This window comes from Engystomops pustulosus, chromosome 9, assembly GCF_040894005.1.
Source record: "Engystomops pustulosus chromosome 9, aEngPut4.maternal, whole genome shotgun sequence".
Lineage (NCBI taxonomy): Eukaryota > Metazoa > Chordata > Amphibia > Anura > Leptodactylidae > Engystomops > Engystomops pustulosus.
The window spans coordinates 4,263,150-4,279,718 of record NC_092419.1 but is presented as its reverse complement, the minus strand read 5'-3'; the positions used below and the strand labels follow the sequence as shown (position 1 = coordinate 4,279,718).

General features: G+C 47.5%; 3 protein-coding genes across 5 annotated transcripts in view; 2 read left to right on the top strand and 1 right to left on the bottom strand.

Moving 5' to 3' along the window:
• The first annotated feature begins 903 nt into the window (after positions 1–903).
• LOC140077001 (olfactory receptor 6B1-like) overlaps positions 904–16,569 on the top strand; it is a 31,221-nt gene continuing 15,555 nt past the window's right edge. The window contains exon 1 of the mRNA XM_072123826.1: positions 904–1,320. The gene's annotated coding sequence lies outside the window, so the exon portion shown is untranslated. The remainder of the gene's footprint in view (positions 1,321–16,569) is intronic.
• On the bottom strand, positions 1,012–15,057 carry TEKTL1 (tektin like 1). 3 transcript variants are annotated; one of them, XM_072123823.1, is made up of 8 exons: positions 15,033–15,057; positions 6,575–7,017; positions 5,746–5,850; positions 5,199–5,340; positions 4,954–5,108; positions 4,781–4,876; positions 4,147–4,260; positions 1,012–1,297 (listed from the first exon to the last, which is right to left on the bottom strand). In XM_072123823.1, exons 1-8 carry the CDS (start codon positions 15,040–15,042, stop codon positions 1,115–1,117), a joined length of 1,248 nt encoding a protein of 415 aa, XP_071979924.1. In that variant the 5' UTR covers positions 15,043–15,057; the 3' UTR covers positions 1,012–1,114. The 3 variants fall into 3 exon arrangements, with proteins under 3 accessions (XP_071979924.1, XP_071979926.1, XP_071979925.1); XM_072123825.1 differs by lacking the exon at positions 15,033–15,057 and adding an exon at positions 10,551–10,674; XM_072123824.1 differs by lacking the exon at positions 15,033–15,057 and adding an exon at positions 11,034–11,315 and having other exon boundaries at positions 1,013–1,297.
• On the top strand, positions 1,539–2,215 carry LOC140076720 (small ribosomal subunit protein eS7). Its single transcript, XM_072123378.1, has one exon. The coding sequence runs from the start codon at positions 1,588–1,590 to the stop codon at positions 2,170–2,172; it is 585 nt and encodes a 194-aa protein (XP_071979479.1). The 5' UTR covers positions 1,539–1,587; the 3' UTR covers positions 2,173–2,215.

Here is a 16,569-nt window from a genome sequence, read left to right as displayed (position 1 = left end):
GTGGCCGTGCTGGGTATTGCAGCTCTTCACCATTGGTGTAATGGATATGACCTCTCAGGCCTGTGAGGTAGAGCTGCTGCTGCTCTGTATAGTGGCCGTGCTGGGTATTGCAGCTCTTCACCATTGGTGTAATGGATATGACCTCTCAGGCCTGTGAGGCAGAGCTGCTGCTTCTCTGTATAGTGGCCGTGCTGGGTATTGCAGCTCTTCACCATTGGTGTAATGGATATGACCTCTCAGGCCTGTGAGGCAGAGGTGCTGCTGCTCTGTATAGTGGCCGCGCTGGGTATTGCAGCTCTTCACCATTGGTGTAATGGATATGACCTCTCAGGCCTGTGAGGCAGAGGTGCTGCTGCACTGTATAGTGGCCATGCTGGGTATTGCAGCTCTTCACCATTGGTGTAATGGATATGATCTCTCAGGCCTGTGAGGCAGAGGTGCTGCTGCTCTGTATAGTGGCCGCGCTGGGTATTGCAGCTCTTCACCATTGGTGTAATGGATATGACCTCTCAGGCCTGTGAGGCAGAGGTGCTGCTGCACTGTATAGTGGCCATGCTGGGTATTGCAGCTCTTCACCATTGGTGTAATGGATATGATCTCTCAGGCCTGTGAGGCAGAGGTGCTGCTGCTCTGTATAGTGGCCGCGCTGGGTATTGCAGCTCTTCACCATTGGTGTAATGGATATGACCTCTCAGGCCTGTGAGGCAGAGGTGCTGCTGCACTGTATAGTGGCCGTGCTGGGTATTGCAGCTCTTCACCATTGGTGTAATGGATATGACCTCTCAGGCCTGTGAGGCAGAGGTGCTGCTGCACTGTATAGTGGCCGTGCTGGGTATTGCAGCTCTTCACCATTGGTGTAATGGATATGACCTCTCAGGCCTGTAAAGCAGAGGTTCTGCTCGCTGGTGCCGGCTGCCACCAATCTGATATTTCCCGTCCTTACTGGAACTATAAATCCATCCCATGCCCCTTATCCTGCAGCAGAGCAGCTTCTCCCATAGAGATGAAGGATACATGTTACCAGGTCACTTATTTCTTTAATGTTTTGGTTGTTTATTGTCTTTACATCCCAAATCCGTTCTCTACTTCCCGCTAATATTCCCGTTCCTGTATCTCATAGGCACAGCCTCTCTCTCCGGCCCTTGGCGCTCCGCACCCGCAGTCTGGCTGCCGCCCGGTCGATGCTCTCTCCTCGCAGTTTGTTCTCCTGATCCTCCTTTAATTTTATTTGTGTGTCATGGAGGAGGCCGATGCCGTCACGGGTCTTACTGAGAGACTTCTGCAGGGACACGGTGCCCTAAGACGAGAGGAGGACAACAGGTAAGTGAGGGTTAACAGAAGTCAGGGTTTTCTAGGGTACATCACTAGAGTATAAGTAAAGTAATGACTAGTAAAACCTCAAAACCTTGTGTGCGGACACAGTGAGAGCATAGAAACCAAGACAATGCTACAAGACTACTTTTCTAAAATGTTCTTTTTTTCACAAAATATTTTATTTGGTTTTCAATATTCAAATCAAAATTTAAAATCTACTCTCGCGAGTTCTCGTCCTCTTCCTAGGCCGTCACTGAGAGAGGACGAAAGGCCATGTTCAGCACGAGCGCTAAAATCGTCAAGCCTAATGGCGAGAAGCCGGACGAATTCGAGTCTGGCATCTCCCAGGCTCTGTTGGAGCTGGAAATGAATTCAGACCTGAAGGCTCAACTAAGGGAACTGAACATCACAGCAGCTAAGGAGATTGAAGCTGGAGGTGGTAGAAAAGCTATAATTATCTTCGTTCCAGTCCCTCAGCTGAAGTCTTTCCAGAAGATACAAGTCAGGCTGGTGCGTGAGCTGGAGAAAAAGTTCAGTGGCAAGCACGTGGTCTTCATCGCTCAGAGAAGGATTTTGCCCAAACCAACAAGGAAAAGCCGCACGAAAAACAAGCAGAAGCGTCCCAGAAGCCGCACCCTGACTGCAGTGCATGATGCCATCCTTGAAGACCTGGTCTATCCAAGTGAAATTGTGGGCAAGAGAATCCGTGTAAAGTTGGACGGCAGTCGGCTTATCAAAGTCCACTTGGACAAGGCACAACAGAACAATGTTGAACACAAGGTCGAAACATTTTCTGGTGTCTACAAGAAACTCACAGGCAAAGATGTGGTTTTTGAATTCCCAGAATTCCAGCTGTAAAGTGCAACATGATCTAATAAAAAGTACTTCATAAAAAAAAAAAAAAAAAAAAAATTTAAAATCTAGTGGAACATACAGTTTGCATAATAATGGCAACAACATATAATGTCATATAACAAAGACATTGTAATAGCCTCATTTGGCCATGGGTACAATGTGGGGTACAATGAGTCCGTCAAGCGTCACACATAGCCCTGACCTTGCTCCGCGCACAGAGAACACCAAAGTTCAGTCATTCGAACAGCGCCCCGACTCTGACTTTCTCTTTTAGCGCGTCCAGTTGCAAAGCCCCAACACTGAGTTAGGCTACATTCACATTACCATACGGGAGACGTATGCCCATAGACGGCAATGGCCACACAGAACGCGCAGCACCGTACCGCTGCGTACACAGGGAAAAGATAGGACACGTCCTATCTGTCCCCGTGTTACTGCCTGTGCACCATGCATCTCTATGGACAGGGGAGGGGTCACCCCTCATCGCGGCGGATGTAGGGCGGGCCATAGCCGTGCGGCATAGGTTCATCTAAATGCACCCTCTTAGGGTTACAGAAATTCCGCCACATAACCAGAATTGACTCATTGTTAGTATAGTTACACAGGTAAGAAGGTAAGAGTAAGAAGCAAAATTGATATCACCGATAACCCCCCCCCCCATTTTGTGTGTATATGCCTTAGGTGGCATCATGTCTACTTTGTTTACATTCATCAACCACTTTAGTTGTTCTCTCAGCTGTCCTGTGGCAGGCGGTTTCGGGTCCAGACAATTTTGGGGTATACACCTTTTTGCCACTAGGAGAACGACGTGTGGAAGTCTGTGGGAAATCTGTGGCTTAGCATCACCTGGGTCCTCTGAATCATTCTCACCATCAAGTACGTCGTGGAATAGACACTTGGGTGGTAAAAGATTGACATTTTTATGCCATCCTGTCGCAATGTATTTGAGAACTGACCCCAAGAACCCTGTATTTTCCATGCCAGAGATCAGTATGTGGTTGGTTACATTTTGGGAGAGGCTCTGGGTGAGATTGTGTGAAGAGGGGGAAGTTAAAACCATACATCCCGAGTACATAAGTTGAAAATATGTTTCACACCACCTTTCATTGATTATCACCTTCCTGACCTTCTCCCATCCTCTCAGTATTATTTCCTTTGTATCTACTATCATACCCTTGTACAAGGACACAGGTGCTCTTCCCCAAAGGTGTTTACGCAGGTGGCCATACTAATGGTTCAGATTGGCTCTGGGGTGTTCCCAGGACCCCTCTGTGCTCTAAGATTACCGCAGTCACAGTGCCTGGATCTATGAATAAGTGCCCCATGTGCCAATGGTTGTAGAAGGTTTGTGTCACGGTTGCTCCTGCGACCCATATCTCGGGTCAGTGGCTCACCCATGCCCCTCTGTAAGCAAGTGCAGCGCTCGTGCTTCTTATCGCTCCCCGTGCCTGATTCTGGACCTCGCGTCCCCGTCTCTTAGAGTTCTATATAAATCTGCCTCTCCCTGTACACCCTGCCGGATCATCGTGCCTTGTGCCCCAGAGAAAGCTGTTCCATGCCCTGCGCTGTTATTGTGATTTCCCGTTGTGACCCCGATTCCGTTCCTGACTACGCTCCTCTGCTGCCTGTCTTGACCTAATGCTACGCCCCCAACTCTGATCCTCTGCTGCCTGTTCCCGACAACAGGTTTGCCTGACGATTATGTACTTCGCCTTGGCCTCCACCCTGGACAAGCCACACCTGTGGAACGACCTTGTGGTACCACGCGGCGAAAACCGGGTACCACTTAGACTCCAGTCCCAAGTGTCGGCTTATGTCATTGTACGCTTTGGTACAGAGGATCCACTTCCACTGATCCAGACAGTTTGGCTTTACTCTCTCCCTTTTGACCAAGGGTTAATTCTACTTTAAGTAATTCCCCTGCTCCTGAAATATTTTTGTGTGAGTCTCTTGGTAGTGGTGTGTATTGTACTCTACCTGTGAGATGAGGGTGCTCTCTGGAAGTTGGGTTCCCGGATGTCTCTGAAGGATCCTCACCAATGGCCGGTCCAGACGTTCTCGCACAGAGAGATCCAAGCTGGAGACCGGACCCTAATACCATTGAGAAAAGGGGGAAGTTAATGCAGAGTCTCTACTGCTCCTCCATTGGTATAAAGGACTGGGATATCTTCGCTACACCATGTCCACTACATTACATTTATATTCCGGTTTGCAGCTCCCTAGTGCTCAACTTCTACTGTTCTGTCTCGTAGGGAACAGACGTCTCTCTGTGAAGTGTAAGGGGACATTGTCCCGAAATACTCTCCCTGGTAATTCCCCTCCAGTCCACACTGAAAGGTTTCAGCCTTCTAGATGGAGGCATCCTATTTGCTGTCTTCTACTTGACTCCCGTATTCCTGCCCTTTTTCTTGGCTTTCTATCTTGCTCCTGACTTGCTGTACCCCATAAGAACCCCAGCTAGTCCTGACTACACTACAACTTTGACTGTCCTGACCTCAGCCCTGACCGTTCTCTGCCTGATCCTATTTCCTGGTGGTGGCCTGGTATTGTTGTGTAGATCCACTACTTAGGAAGGGTCATTGGGCTGACACCCTGAGGCAGAGGTACTAACCAGTTGTAAATGGTAACCAGTCTCCATCTCATCATGAATTCTCTGCTGTCTTTGGGTCATGTTCCTCACATCTCCAGATGTCAGGGTTAAATCCTCCTGAAACACAAAGGCAAGGGCGTTTCTAAAGGCTTGATTTGCAGTCAAACTGGTTAATCCCTGGTCCGTCACATTACCCAGATGTGGGCACTCTCGTCTGCCTTTTTGCCCAGTGCTTGGGTCACGCTCTCCTTCAGCTCTCGGCGGTTCTCCGGCTTATACCAGTTTGGAGGTTGTATGTTTCTGAATTTTTCACATGTGCTCCGAGCACTTCTTATAGCCGCCTGGCAGTCTATGGTAAGGAGAGAACCATCAAGGTGTGAATCTTATCACGGAGACATGATTTGATTGGTTTTCTGACTAATGTGGTTTAATCTAATACCTGTGTTTTCAGGACCCAGAAACTTGCTACCAATTTGATCTTGAGAATGGTGTCGGGGCCGGGCGTTCTCACTGATAATATCCAAGACTCTCCCCTTTTCTTTACAAAACTCTAAGAGTTTCTGACGATGAGAATAGAGAACCTGCAAGACCAAGAGACGATGAAGTAAGATACAAGACCAAGAGACGATGAAGTAAGATACAAGACCAAGAGACGATGAAGTAAGATACAAGACCAAGAGACGATGAAGTAAGATACAAGACCTAGAGACAATGAAGAAAGATTTACGACTGCAAGACAATGGAGGAAGGCGCGAGGCAACGGAGGAAGGCGCGAGACCGCGAGGCAACGGAGGAAGGCGCGAGACCGCGAGGCAACGGAGGAAGGCGCGAGACCGCGAGGCGACGGAGGAAGGCGCGAGACCGCGAGGCGACGGAGGAAGGCGCGAGACCGCGAGGCGACGGAGGAAAGGCGGCGAGGCGACGGAGGAAAGGCATAACATACGATGGAAGTGGACTGCAATTTTGCAAATCCCATATCTACTGACCTGGAGTTGCCTTGAGATCTCCTGTAGCTGGTTCTCTGAATATCTCTTCAGGTTGTGAAGTCCTTTCTTCTCTTCTTGTAAAAGATGATCCACTTTATCAGGATACTGCAAGCAGAGAAGTATTAGTGACAGATCATGACAAAATGGCGGCCACATCTATGAAGCCAAAGTCTGTTTTAAATGTCAAATAGTTTGGGACATGGCTTCAAGGAGTCTCTTCAGTTGTGAGGGGGCTCATCTATTTGGTTCTGTCCACCATCTTGAAATCTGCTACACTGAATCAAAGGTAAGTTTTTCCAATAACCAGTAGACCAGAAATGTCTCATTGCCACCGATCAAATTAAAAATTACTCTTGTGGTTCAAAGGTTTTCAAACACAGAGATTCTCCACAGATTCTCAGGTTGGTTCACAAAGATGGGATCCAGCACCTTAAGCTCCATGGACACTGCAGTACATTTCATAGCTGTGCGTCACAGGTAACATTCCAGGTCGTTGTTGCCACTTTCTGTGTTTGATATTGCAGATCTCACCTTCACGGACATCTAAACATTCTGGGACAGAGAGATCCAGCCTAGAGACCGGACCTTTTAACATGACCAACTTTGTATAGGAAAAACCTGCCTATGATCTAATATGGCGGCTTTCAAGATGGCAGCCATGTTCTGGACATTTCCTAAAAGATGGCCCCCTCTCCCATTAGTTACTGGGTATTTAGATATCTAATTTTTCTGTTAGTTTCTGATATACATGGGTGTCGTGGGACTATTGACTATTATGTAGGTCCATCTTTGGCCATAGATATTATCTTTATAAGCATCGAGCCCTCACCCTCTCACTCATAGGCCTTGTACTACGTATCTGAGCCGTCTCATTATTTGTCAGGAGGTCTCTTCTTGTGTTGGCATGGGATCTCTCCAGCGTGCTCCTCTGTTTCTGCAGCCTGTGGATGTAGTGGTTTGTCTCGGCCAAGGCTTGTCGCAGAATGGACATGGAGCTGCGGGTTTCCCTCATGTAACCGCAGGCATAAGCATTACAAGTGTCTATAATGAGGTCTCTGTTGAAGGGCGGAGGAGTGGGAAGATATCGTCTACCACTCTTCATCTGGATGTTCTCATCTTCTATTCTCGTTTTCTCTGGAGTATTTCTCGTGGACGGAAGACAAGAAAACGGACGTAACCTCAGATCCTGTGCAAGGCGGATGGTCTTGTATGAGGCATCTCGCCAAGTGGCCGATCCCACTGAGATTTCTGCCATGGGGAGATCAGAGGCTCCTGGAATACAAAATAAAATAACACATCCAATCGTTCTAAAGTTTTAGATAATCATAGAAGTGCTGCCTCTAGTTGTGGCTGCACTCAATTGTTAGATGCTTTTCTCCAGTTTTATCTCGGAAAGATAATGGATTGCATTGGATTATTGGATCAGAGTGCACAGAACTGGAACTGGCAGTAAAAAGATCCAAAAGCAGGATTGTGGCGGCAGAACTAGTAATAAACCCTGGGACAGGTAGACTGACACCAAGAGCGGACCGGGATCGAGAAGGTCCAATATGAAGAAAGAGTAGAAGCACAACTCAAAAACCCGGTAAAACCCCAAATCGGTCCTTTTTGTGCTATGGAGTGTTTTCTTAAACCATTGACTCACCTGGTAAAAATCCGAAATCTTTACCTTCTATCACAGCAAGGGGTGTGGGGGAATGCCAGGTGGTGCAGGGGGGATGCCAGGTACGGTAAAGGATGGGAGTGCTTTCTCAAACCACTGACCGGGTGATTGCCTTCTTGTACATGCTGAGCACCCTTAGACTTCCTAACTATTTGCTGCCGCACAGGTAGTACAGGTTTATCTCTGTCTGCATTGAAGATGTTGGATCAAGCTGATGGGTAGTGCCCCTAGTGCTCTCCAGTACAAGGATCGAGAAATTGATATAAATGCCAGGAGCTAGAACCAGGTACAAGCAAGGACATCAGGAGCAAAGAGGAGCTGGAACAGGGGACAACGCGAGTTCATCATCAGTGGGAGCTCCAGCTCTTCCCCCTCTCTACCAGCACTATAGCGGTAACAGCACCACATCTCATCACTACTCTACCTTCATATATACCTTGCAATCCGTGCTAGATGAAGGTCTAAATGACTGAAACATTAACTTATTTCTTATACTCTTATTTCTTAGTGCCAGGTTTTATCTTCGCTTATATTAGCAGGGGACACCAAGAACACCAAGCAGCTGGAACAAGAGCCACCAAAAACAGCCAGGAACAAGAAGCGGGGACAACAGGAACAATGAGAAATGGGGACAGAGATACAGACACCAGGAACAAGCAGAAGCGAAAAGAATGGAACAAAGAGAACTAGGAACCAGGGACACCAGGAACAACCAGGAGCTAGAACAAGGGACACCGAGAACCACCAGGATTAGGAACCAGGGACCAATGGACACCAGGAACAACCTGAAGCTAGAACAAGGGACAACAGAAACAAGCAGGAGCTGGAAGCCTGGACACCAAGAACAATCAGGAGTGGGAACCAGTGACACGGACACCAGGAACAAGCAGGAGCTAGAACAAGAGATACCAGAAACCACCAGAAGTAGGAACCAGGGACACCAGGAACAAAGAGGACCTGCAACAAGAGACACCAGGAACAAAGAGGACCTGGAACAAGAGACACCAGGAACAAGCAGGAGCTAGAACAAGGGATACCAGGAACCACCAGAAGTTGGAACCAGGGACACCAGGAACAAAGAGGACCTGGAACAAGAGACACCAGGAACAAGCAGAAGCTAGAACAAGGGATACCAGAAACCACCAGAAGTAGGAACCAGGGACACCAGGAACAAAGAGGACCTGCAACAAGAGACACCAGGAACAAAGAGGACCTGGAACAAGAGACACCAGGAACAAGCAGGAGCTAGAACAAGGGATACCAGGAACCACCAGAAGTTGGAACCAGGGACACCAGGAACAAAGAGGACCTGGAACAAGAGACACCAGGAACAAGCAGGAGCTAGAACAAGGGATACCAGGAACCACCAGAAGTAGGAACCAGGGACACCAGGAACAAAGAGGACCTGGAACAAGAGACACCAGGAACAAGCAGAAGCTAGAACAAGGGATAGTAGGAACCACCAGAAGTAGGAACCAGGGACACCAGGAACAAAGAGGACCTGGAACAAGAGACACCAGGAACAAGCAGGAGCTAGAACAAGGGATACCAGAAACCACCAGAAGTAGGAACCAGGGACACCAGGAACAAAGAGGACCTGGAACAAGAGACACCAGGAACAAGCAGGAGCTAGAACAAGGGATACCAGGAACCACCAGAAGTAGGAACCAGGGACACCAGGAACAAAGAGGACCTGGAACAAGAGACACCAGGAACAAGCAGAAGCTAGAACAAGGGATACCAGAAACCACCAGAAGTAGGAACCAGGGACACCAGGAACAAAGAGAACCTGGAACAAGAGACACCAGGAACAAGCAGGAGCTAGAACAAGGGATACCAGGAACCACCAGAAGTAGGAACCAGGGACATCAGGAACAACCTGGAGCTAGAACAAGGGAAACTGGAGATAGAAGCAGGAACAATCAAGAGTCTGAACCAGGAACAACGACACCAGGAACCACCAGGAGTAGGAACCAGGGACACCAGGAATCAGGAGGTGTTGGAACAAGAGACACCAGGAGCTGGAAGCAGGGACACAGACACCAGGAACAAATAGGGAAATTTTACATCTGAAGAAAATCCCTGTTTTTTCATTGGGTTTCTTTTCCATTGTAAGTTCTGTAGGTCCAGTAGTCGGGTAACTAAGTCTCAGAAAGCTTTGGTTGCAGGTAATGGTGACTGTATTTAGTCTGCAGAGGGAAGTGACATCTTGTCTAGACTTGCTCATGGCTCTAGATTGATATAATATGTCCTTAGTTACATACAGAGAATCTGACAAGACTGTGCCAGGAACACAATGTAACTGATACTGACACAATGTCACAGCAAACCAGACACAAAGTAACGTGACCTGCAGCATATGACAGCGCCTGGCCAGGAAGATCTGTAGAAGACTGATAGGTGCACTGATAGCTGTGAATAAATCTAGTTATATGGCCTGACGTGAGATCAATATATATCAGAGTAGGAGCTGGTGAGCGCGGGATATAAAGGAAGCCCTGGACCAGAACTACAACACAACCCGGAGGTGTCAGCAGTAAATAATGATATTCTGCAAAAGGAAAGGATAAATAGATACGAGTCACATATCAGGGGATGCATGATATGACATTCAGGCTGTTTTTGGGTCTCTTTCCGCCTATTTTCTGTTTCCGATTGATTTGATTTTTTTAATTGCTTGCGCCCAAAATAATAATTTTACCGACTTCACTGACTTTTTTTTTTTAAATACAATTTGTGGGCCTGATTTTACAGATTCGGAAATTGCGCTTTTATTTGTCTGTTTGTCTTTTTATTTCTTTTTGGCGCACTTTGTTGCTTGTTAGATGAGGTAAAAGGTCCAAATTTTCAACGCCCTCAGAAACAAGGACACATTAAAGTAGAAATGTGCGTCACAATAATTAGTAAGGAAAATAGGGGCTCATTTACTAAGGGTCCGTTGGACACATTTTCGTCGGGTACCCGACGATTTCCGCTTTGCGCCAAATTGCCCTTGGAATTTGGCACTCGCGAACGGATTTTGGCGCATCGGCGCCGGCTTGCACGCAACAAATGGGGGGGGGCGGGCCATTGGACAACCCGACGGATTCGGACAACGCGCAGGATTTAACATTTAAAATTGTGTCGCAAGACATGCACTTACATGCACCGGGAAGAAGAAGGTGAACTCCGGGGACCTCAGAGCAGAAGCAACGGATGCAGAAACTCGGGCGCACGATCTTAGTGAATCACGCCGGACCCGAATCTTCATCGGACTACGCGACCGGGTAAGTAAATCTGCCCCATAGTTTATTTTTTTAAAAACTTAGTCTGCTGACAGAAATAATTAATCTGCCCCATAGAATTGAAAGGAAAGATACAAGATAGATATGACATAGAGAGATGGGTATGAGATCAATAGAGAAGTGAGATTAGATATGAGATAAATAGATGGAGAGATATGAGAGAGAGAGAGACGCGAGAGGAGAAATATGAGAGAGGAGAGAGAGATGAGAGAGAGATGAGATGGATAGATACAGTATGGATAGATAGATGTGATAAATGTCCTCTAGATAGATACATAATGGCCGTCATCTCTTCTCTCTGAGGCTTGGAGGGGTTTCCCATATATTCCACCAGTTCTTACCAGGTCGTGTGTTCGTTCTTCCTCTGTAGATGGCTCTGATGTCTCCTCCGCCCTGTTGCTGTCTCGCCCGGCCTGTGTGTGTGTCTCTCGGGATACAGTTACTATGTACGGTGTCTCATATTCTCTCCCTATTGATGTCCCTCTAACACAATGTCACGGAATGTCACAGTGTAACAAAGCTGCTCCTGCCCTCGTATCATTAGACCACAGAAAGCCCTGGCGCAGGGTCTGAGCGGCTGCCAGTGTCCTGGTGGAGGGTCCGCAGCCTGCGCTCTACGTGCTGTAAGTCCTGGCAGACAGGGGGCAGGTTTACTACACCACAATCTGATTTTATCACATCATTTACACTTTATTGAAACTTTTACTATAACAGCCCAATATCCGTGCCAATTCATCCAATGATATTCACGCTAAATGGCTCTGTAACCCCTAAAAGGCACGGGTATTTTCAGTAATTTTTGCGTTGCCTCTATACAGAGTACATGCAGCCCTGCAGCAGCACATACAACATTTACTGCCCATGTAACTAAAAACTAGACATTATAAACATTCCAAGACAATCCCAGACCCATTGAAGGGAACCTGTCATCAGCAATTAGCCTAATAAAATACTACCAGTATATTCTCAAGCAGCGTAACGCCTTCTAGATTTTGTTTTATTTCATGACCCAGGGCGGTGGCATCATCCAGAAAATCAACTTTGAAGTCAGATGTAAATTGGTTGTATAAAGTCAAGGAGGCGGAGAGTTTATCACTGAAGTCAAGGAAGGGAGCTCTGAACGTCTCCACCTCTGTGATAGCCAGCTTGGTGCATCCGGCCACCACCATCGATTTTCGTTGGTACAGGCGGTCCCCTACTTAAGAACACATGACTTACAGACGACCCCTAGTTACAGACGATCTTCTGGATGTTGGTAATTACTGTACTTTAGCCTTGGGCTACAATAATCAGCTGTAACAGTTATCACAGGCGTCTGTAATGAAGCTTTATTGTTATTCCTGGTTCTTATGTCAACACAACATTTTTAAAATCCAATTGTTACAGAGACTAAATAAAATTCGCCTGGGGTTACAATTATAAACTAAGCAGTTCCAAATTGCATACAAATTCAACTTAAGAACAAACCTATAGAACCGATCTTGTACGTAACCTATGGACTGCCTGTATACAGAGGCTCAGCATTGACATTGTGTCGACATTGATCACCTGCCATAGCCTGCGGCTGCAGCTGGTATTAGGCTGTACCAGGTGTGTGCTGTCAACGTGACGTCAGCCTCTACATACTGGCAGAGAGGCAAATCATTAGTCCAGGTTTTGATGACATCTGCCTGAACTCTCCCTGCATTCATAGGGAGAACTCTGTAGCTGCACAGTTCTCTGTTTCCCCTCTCTGTATTCATCTTGATGAAACATGAAGTCGTCATTGTTTGTATTCAGGACTAAGATCTAGAGAGGAGAATTACTGCACCTCAGTATGCAGCTACTGTCCACCAGGGACCTCAAAAGTGAATGCACGAGACTATAAACTGTATCACCAGACCCCAAGGGATCCTCACTGTGACAACCCACTGCTCCAAAACACCGGCTATGCAGACAATAACCTCTGACTTAAGCCTTTTTACCGCCGGGGACCCTTACATTAAAGGGGTTTTCCAACTTTTTAAAACCCAAGGCATAGAATACCTTCCAGTACTGTTTACATGGTCACTCGCTTTACCCAATATAGTGGCGGTTTTAGGTACTGCACTGGGCACTTCAACTGTCTCCGCAGCAAAGTCCATGGCATGTGAACACATTCGGAGCTAGAAATGATGAACTTCACAGCCCTGAGCACTATGTACCCTGTGTATCTGTTTGTATCACCGCTAAATATTATGGTTATTTGATGGGCTTCCCCTTTCCTGACGTGACATCCAGACCACAAACTGATCCTGCAACTGGCTACAAAGGCTAAGATGGATCATTGAACTGCCCCGTGTAGGTTTTAATAAGTCCCCTCCACAGTTTGTGGGTTGAGGGTCTTGTTTACACTCCTTAAAGGAAATCTACCATCAGAATCCATCAAGTGATAGACACTTACTCATTGATCCAGGCATCGCGACTGTGGTATCTTATATTAAACTTTTATAATTATGCTAATCATCCAGAAGGGCTCTGGGGAACGTTACTAGATCCCCTCTGTGCTACAACTTCACATGCTGTTACACTGCCTCCCCCTCTGCTCCTCTAGCACTCCCCCTCCTCATGTAATCACACAAAGTGGAAGGGGGGATGTGCTCCTTAACAGTGTAACAGCATGTTAGGCTACAGCGCACACGCAGTGGAGCTCCGGTAACGCCCCCCGGAGGCCTTCTGGCTCATTAGCATAATTTAATTTTGATTTTAGAAGGGTGGAGGCCATGGATAAGAAATACAAGAAGATGCCACAGTCCCGGTGCCCGGATCTATGAGTAATATCCCTGGTTTATCAGGATGGAGTCTGATGTAAGATCTCCTCCTCTAACGATATAGAGCCGCCATTACATCAGTATAATGTTATTTTGTATCTTCTCTTACTCTGGGCTCTGATCCTTCTGAGATTCACCTTCGCGCTGTAATAATTAGCAACATTTCAGTAAATTGGGAAATAAAGAAGAAGCGACACAGTAGGATCCGCGCTGTGTAAACAGCTCATTAATTACCCCTCCGCGGGACTTGTTAATTGGGAAGTGATTATTGCTGTGAAATAACAATCTTAAATGATATTAGAAGTGCAAGTTAATTGCCTGGAGGATTGTGAGGCTCAATAGGAATCATTAGGGAGAATGTGAGAGATGCCGGAAAATGTTAACTGTTTGCCTTGATGTGTTGTGTATGGTGAGGTCACACGTGTGGGGTATCCTATGGTGTAACAATACGCTGTGCTGGTATCTATAGGAAGTCTCTCTGGGTATCTAGACCCATAGATACTCTGCGTTCATGTAGGGCGAACCCATGGCACTGGTTCCAGAGGCGGCACTCCGAGCTGTTTCTGTGGGCACCGGGGGCCATCGCCCCGGAACATCAGAGGGACTCAAGGAATTTTCCTGCAGTTCCAAGCAACTTTAAAGATGCTGCTTTAAAGTGACACTTAGGCTACATTCACACTGCTGTTGCCTGCCCGTATCGTAGCGGGCAACGGCAGTGCACGGGGAGAGGAGGAGGAGGAGGTGAGCGCAGCTCACCCCCGCTCCTCTCCATAGGGATACATGGCGCATTGCGCCGTATTACGGGTAAAGATAAGACAGGTCCTATCTTTTTCCTGGGTACGGAATGGTACGGTGCCGCACGTGTGCTGCACTGTACTGCTCCCGTAGGGCGCCGTGCGCCCATTGCCGTCTATGGAGGATGAATATCGGCCTTATATACGTCCCCCATAAGGTAGTGTGAATGTAGCCTTACTCGGCTACTTGGGACTGTAGAAAGAGGGGAATGTGTGGACAGGGCCAAATTATCTTTAAGGACCTCCTGCTGGATTCTCTGTGTACAGAGGGACACTGGAAAGAAACTGCAATTATGCAAATGTTCCCTCCTTCTTGCTACTGTGTTGCTGTCCCCAGGAGGCCGCTATGATTGAATGTTGTTGAAGAACAGGGAGCAATAAGTTACTGCATTCATTTTTGATTGGCACCTCGCGATAAATGAGGGTTTGGGGTTGCAGTTTGGGCACCCGGGTGCTAATAGGTTCGCCATCACTGATGTAGAGTCTCCAAATGAGGAGAACTCCTGTAACGCTGGTGGTGTTGCTTGCCCAACTCATAGGGTGCCGAACCCAATCCACCATCCCATAGGGTGCCGAACACATTCCCCCACCCCATAGGGTGCCGCATCCAATCCCCCACCCCATAGGGTGCCGCATCCAATCCCCCACCCCATAGGGTGCCGCATCCAATCCCCCACCCCATAGGGTGCCGAACCCATTCCCCCACCCCATAGGGTGCCGCACACAATCCCCTTTGTCCTCTTTTGATTAATCGCACCTTCTTCCATGGTCTCTCGATTATGATTTATTTCTTCCTGCCTGACCTCGGCTTGTTCCTCACCACTCTATACTTAGTCTCCTTAGTGCTCTCTGCCTGACACCTGACCTGGAGTCGCCTACATCCAATGAGAGAGGCCGTGCCCTCCTGACCTTGTGGCAGCGCCCCAGTGACTTTGTTGCTTCTGCTGTGTTAAGTAGATCCGTCAGACGCTGCATGATGATGTCACCTCCCAGCTTCAGTGCTACACACAGGAGGAGAGGAGAGCTGCTGCAGGGGAACAGGGAGAGGTAATGACCTCCATTTATTATTTAAGCAACATCAAGGAAAGAAAGAGATGACTGGGGCACAATATCAGGGGAAGCGGCTAGGGGGATACAGTAGGAGGGAACAGTACTGAGTGATGGTATAATGAGCGGGGAAGTTGCTGGGGTGGTGGTCACAATACGAGAGGGAAATGCTGGAGGGGCAGAAAATGAGAGGGAAATGCTGGAGGGGCAGAAAATGAGAGGGAAATGCTGGAGGGGCACAATATGAGAGGGGGAGATGAGCGGCAGTAAGCAGTGAACTATACTATGTGGGGTAAAGTAAGGAGAGTCCTTGCATCACACACTTCTAAGTTGGGAGGTATGTAGTATGTAGTGGAGACCTGGCTCTTATCCTTGTCTGTACTGCTGTCCTGGTCCTACTGCACCAAGTATTTAATTAGGGACTATTTTGAATATTTCACAATTCTGATATCAAGATACTACATGTCCCCCCTACTCACACTAAAGACTACACCAGGGTCCTATTTGTACAGTAGACAAAATGGCAGGGCATAGTTTGTATGTTCCCTCCATGTTTGCTTGGGTTTCCCCGGGGTCCTCCAGTTTCCTCCCACACGCTGTCGTTGCCCGCTACAGTACAGTATGGTGGGCAATGGCAGTGTGAATGTACTTTGTGACTTACTCGTGTACATGACCACGTGCTTTGGCTGTAAGCGAGCAGAACAAACTGTGGCTAACTGACGACCCGTGCACCAGGAGACCCCACGCATCACTGCACCAGCAACGTGCCGACACTGCAAAAGACGGGGCAAGATACATATTCCTGCAGCCCAGGCAGTCACTTCCTATGGACATTGGGGAGGTGAGCAGCACCTACCCACTGATATCAGACGGCCATTGCCTGTGGCCCACACAATGCACAAAAATGCTCTGACATTGTAAATTATTGTAAAAAAGATAAGGGGAGAGGCTCCGGCCACACACAGAGAATTAGGAGTGACCTGACTGGAGCAGCCAAACTCTGGCAAATACATCTCCTCTATTGTTACATTATATAGATGATCATTCATCATAATCTACTGGGATATCACCAAATCTTGGGGGAAGAAAATTAAAAAAGAAAAAATTTCCATGTTTTTGCACCAAATACAGGCGGTCCCCTACTTAAGAAAACCCAACTTACAGACGAGTCCTAGTTACAAACGGACCTCTGGTAATTGGTAACTTCCTGTACTGTAACTTCCTAGGCTACAATAATCAGCTGTAAC

Coding starts and splice junctions, on each gene's coding strand:
- LOC140076720 (XM_072123378.1), top strand. CDS start 1,588: ATGTTCAGCACGAGCGCTAAAATCGTCAAGCCTAATGGCGAGAAGCCG.
- TEKTL1 (XM_072123823.1), bottom strand. Junction 5,851..6,574: donor CAAGGCCTATGAGTGAGAGG/GTGAGGGCTCGA, acceptor CTCTGCTTGCAG/TATCCTGATAAAGTGGATCA. Junction 5,341..5,745: donor AGATCTCAAGGCAACTCCAG/GTCAGTAGATAT, acceptor TTGGTCTTGCAG/GTTCTCTATTCTCATCGTCA.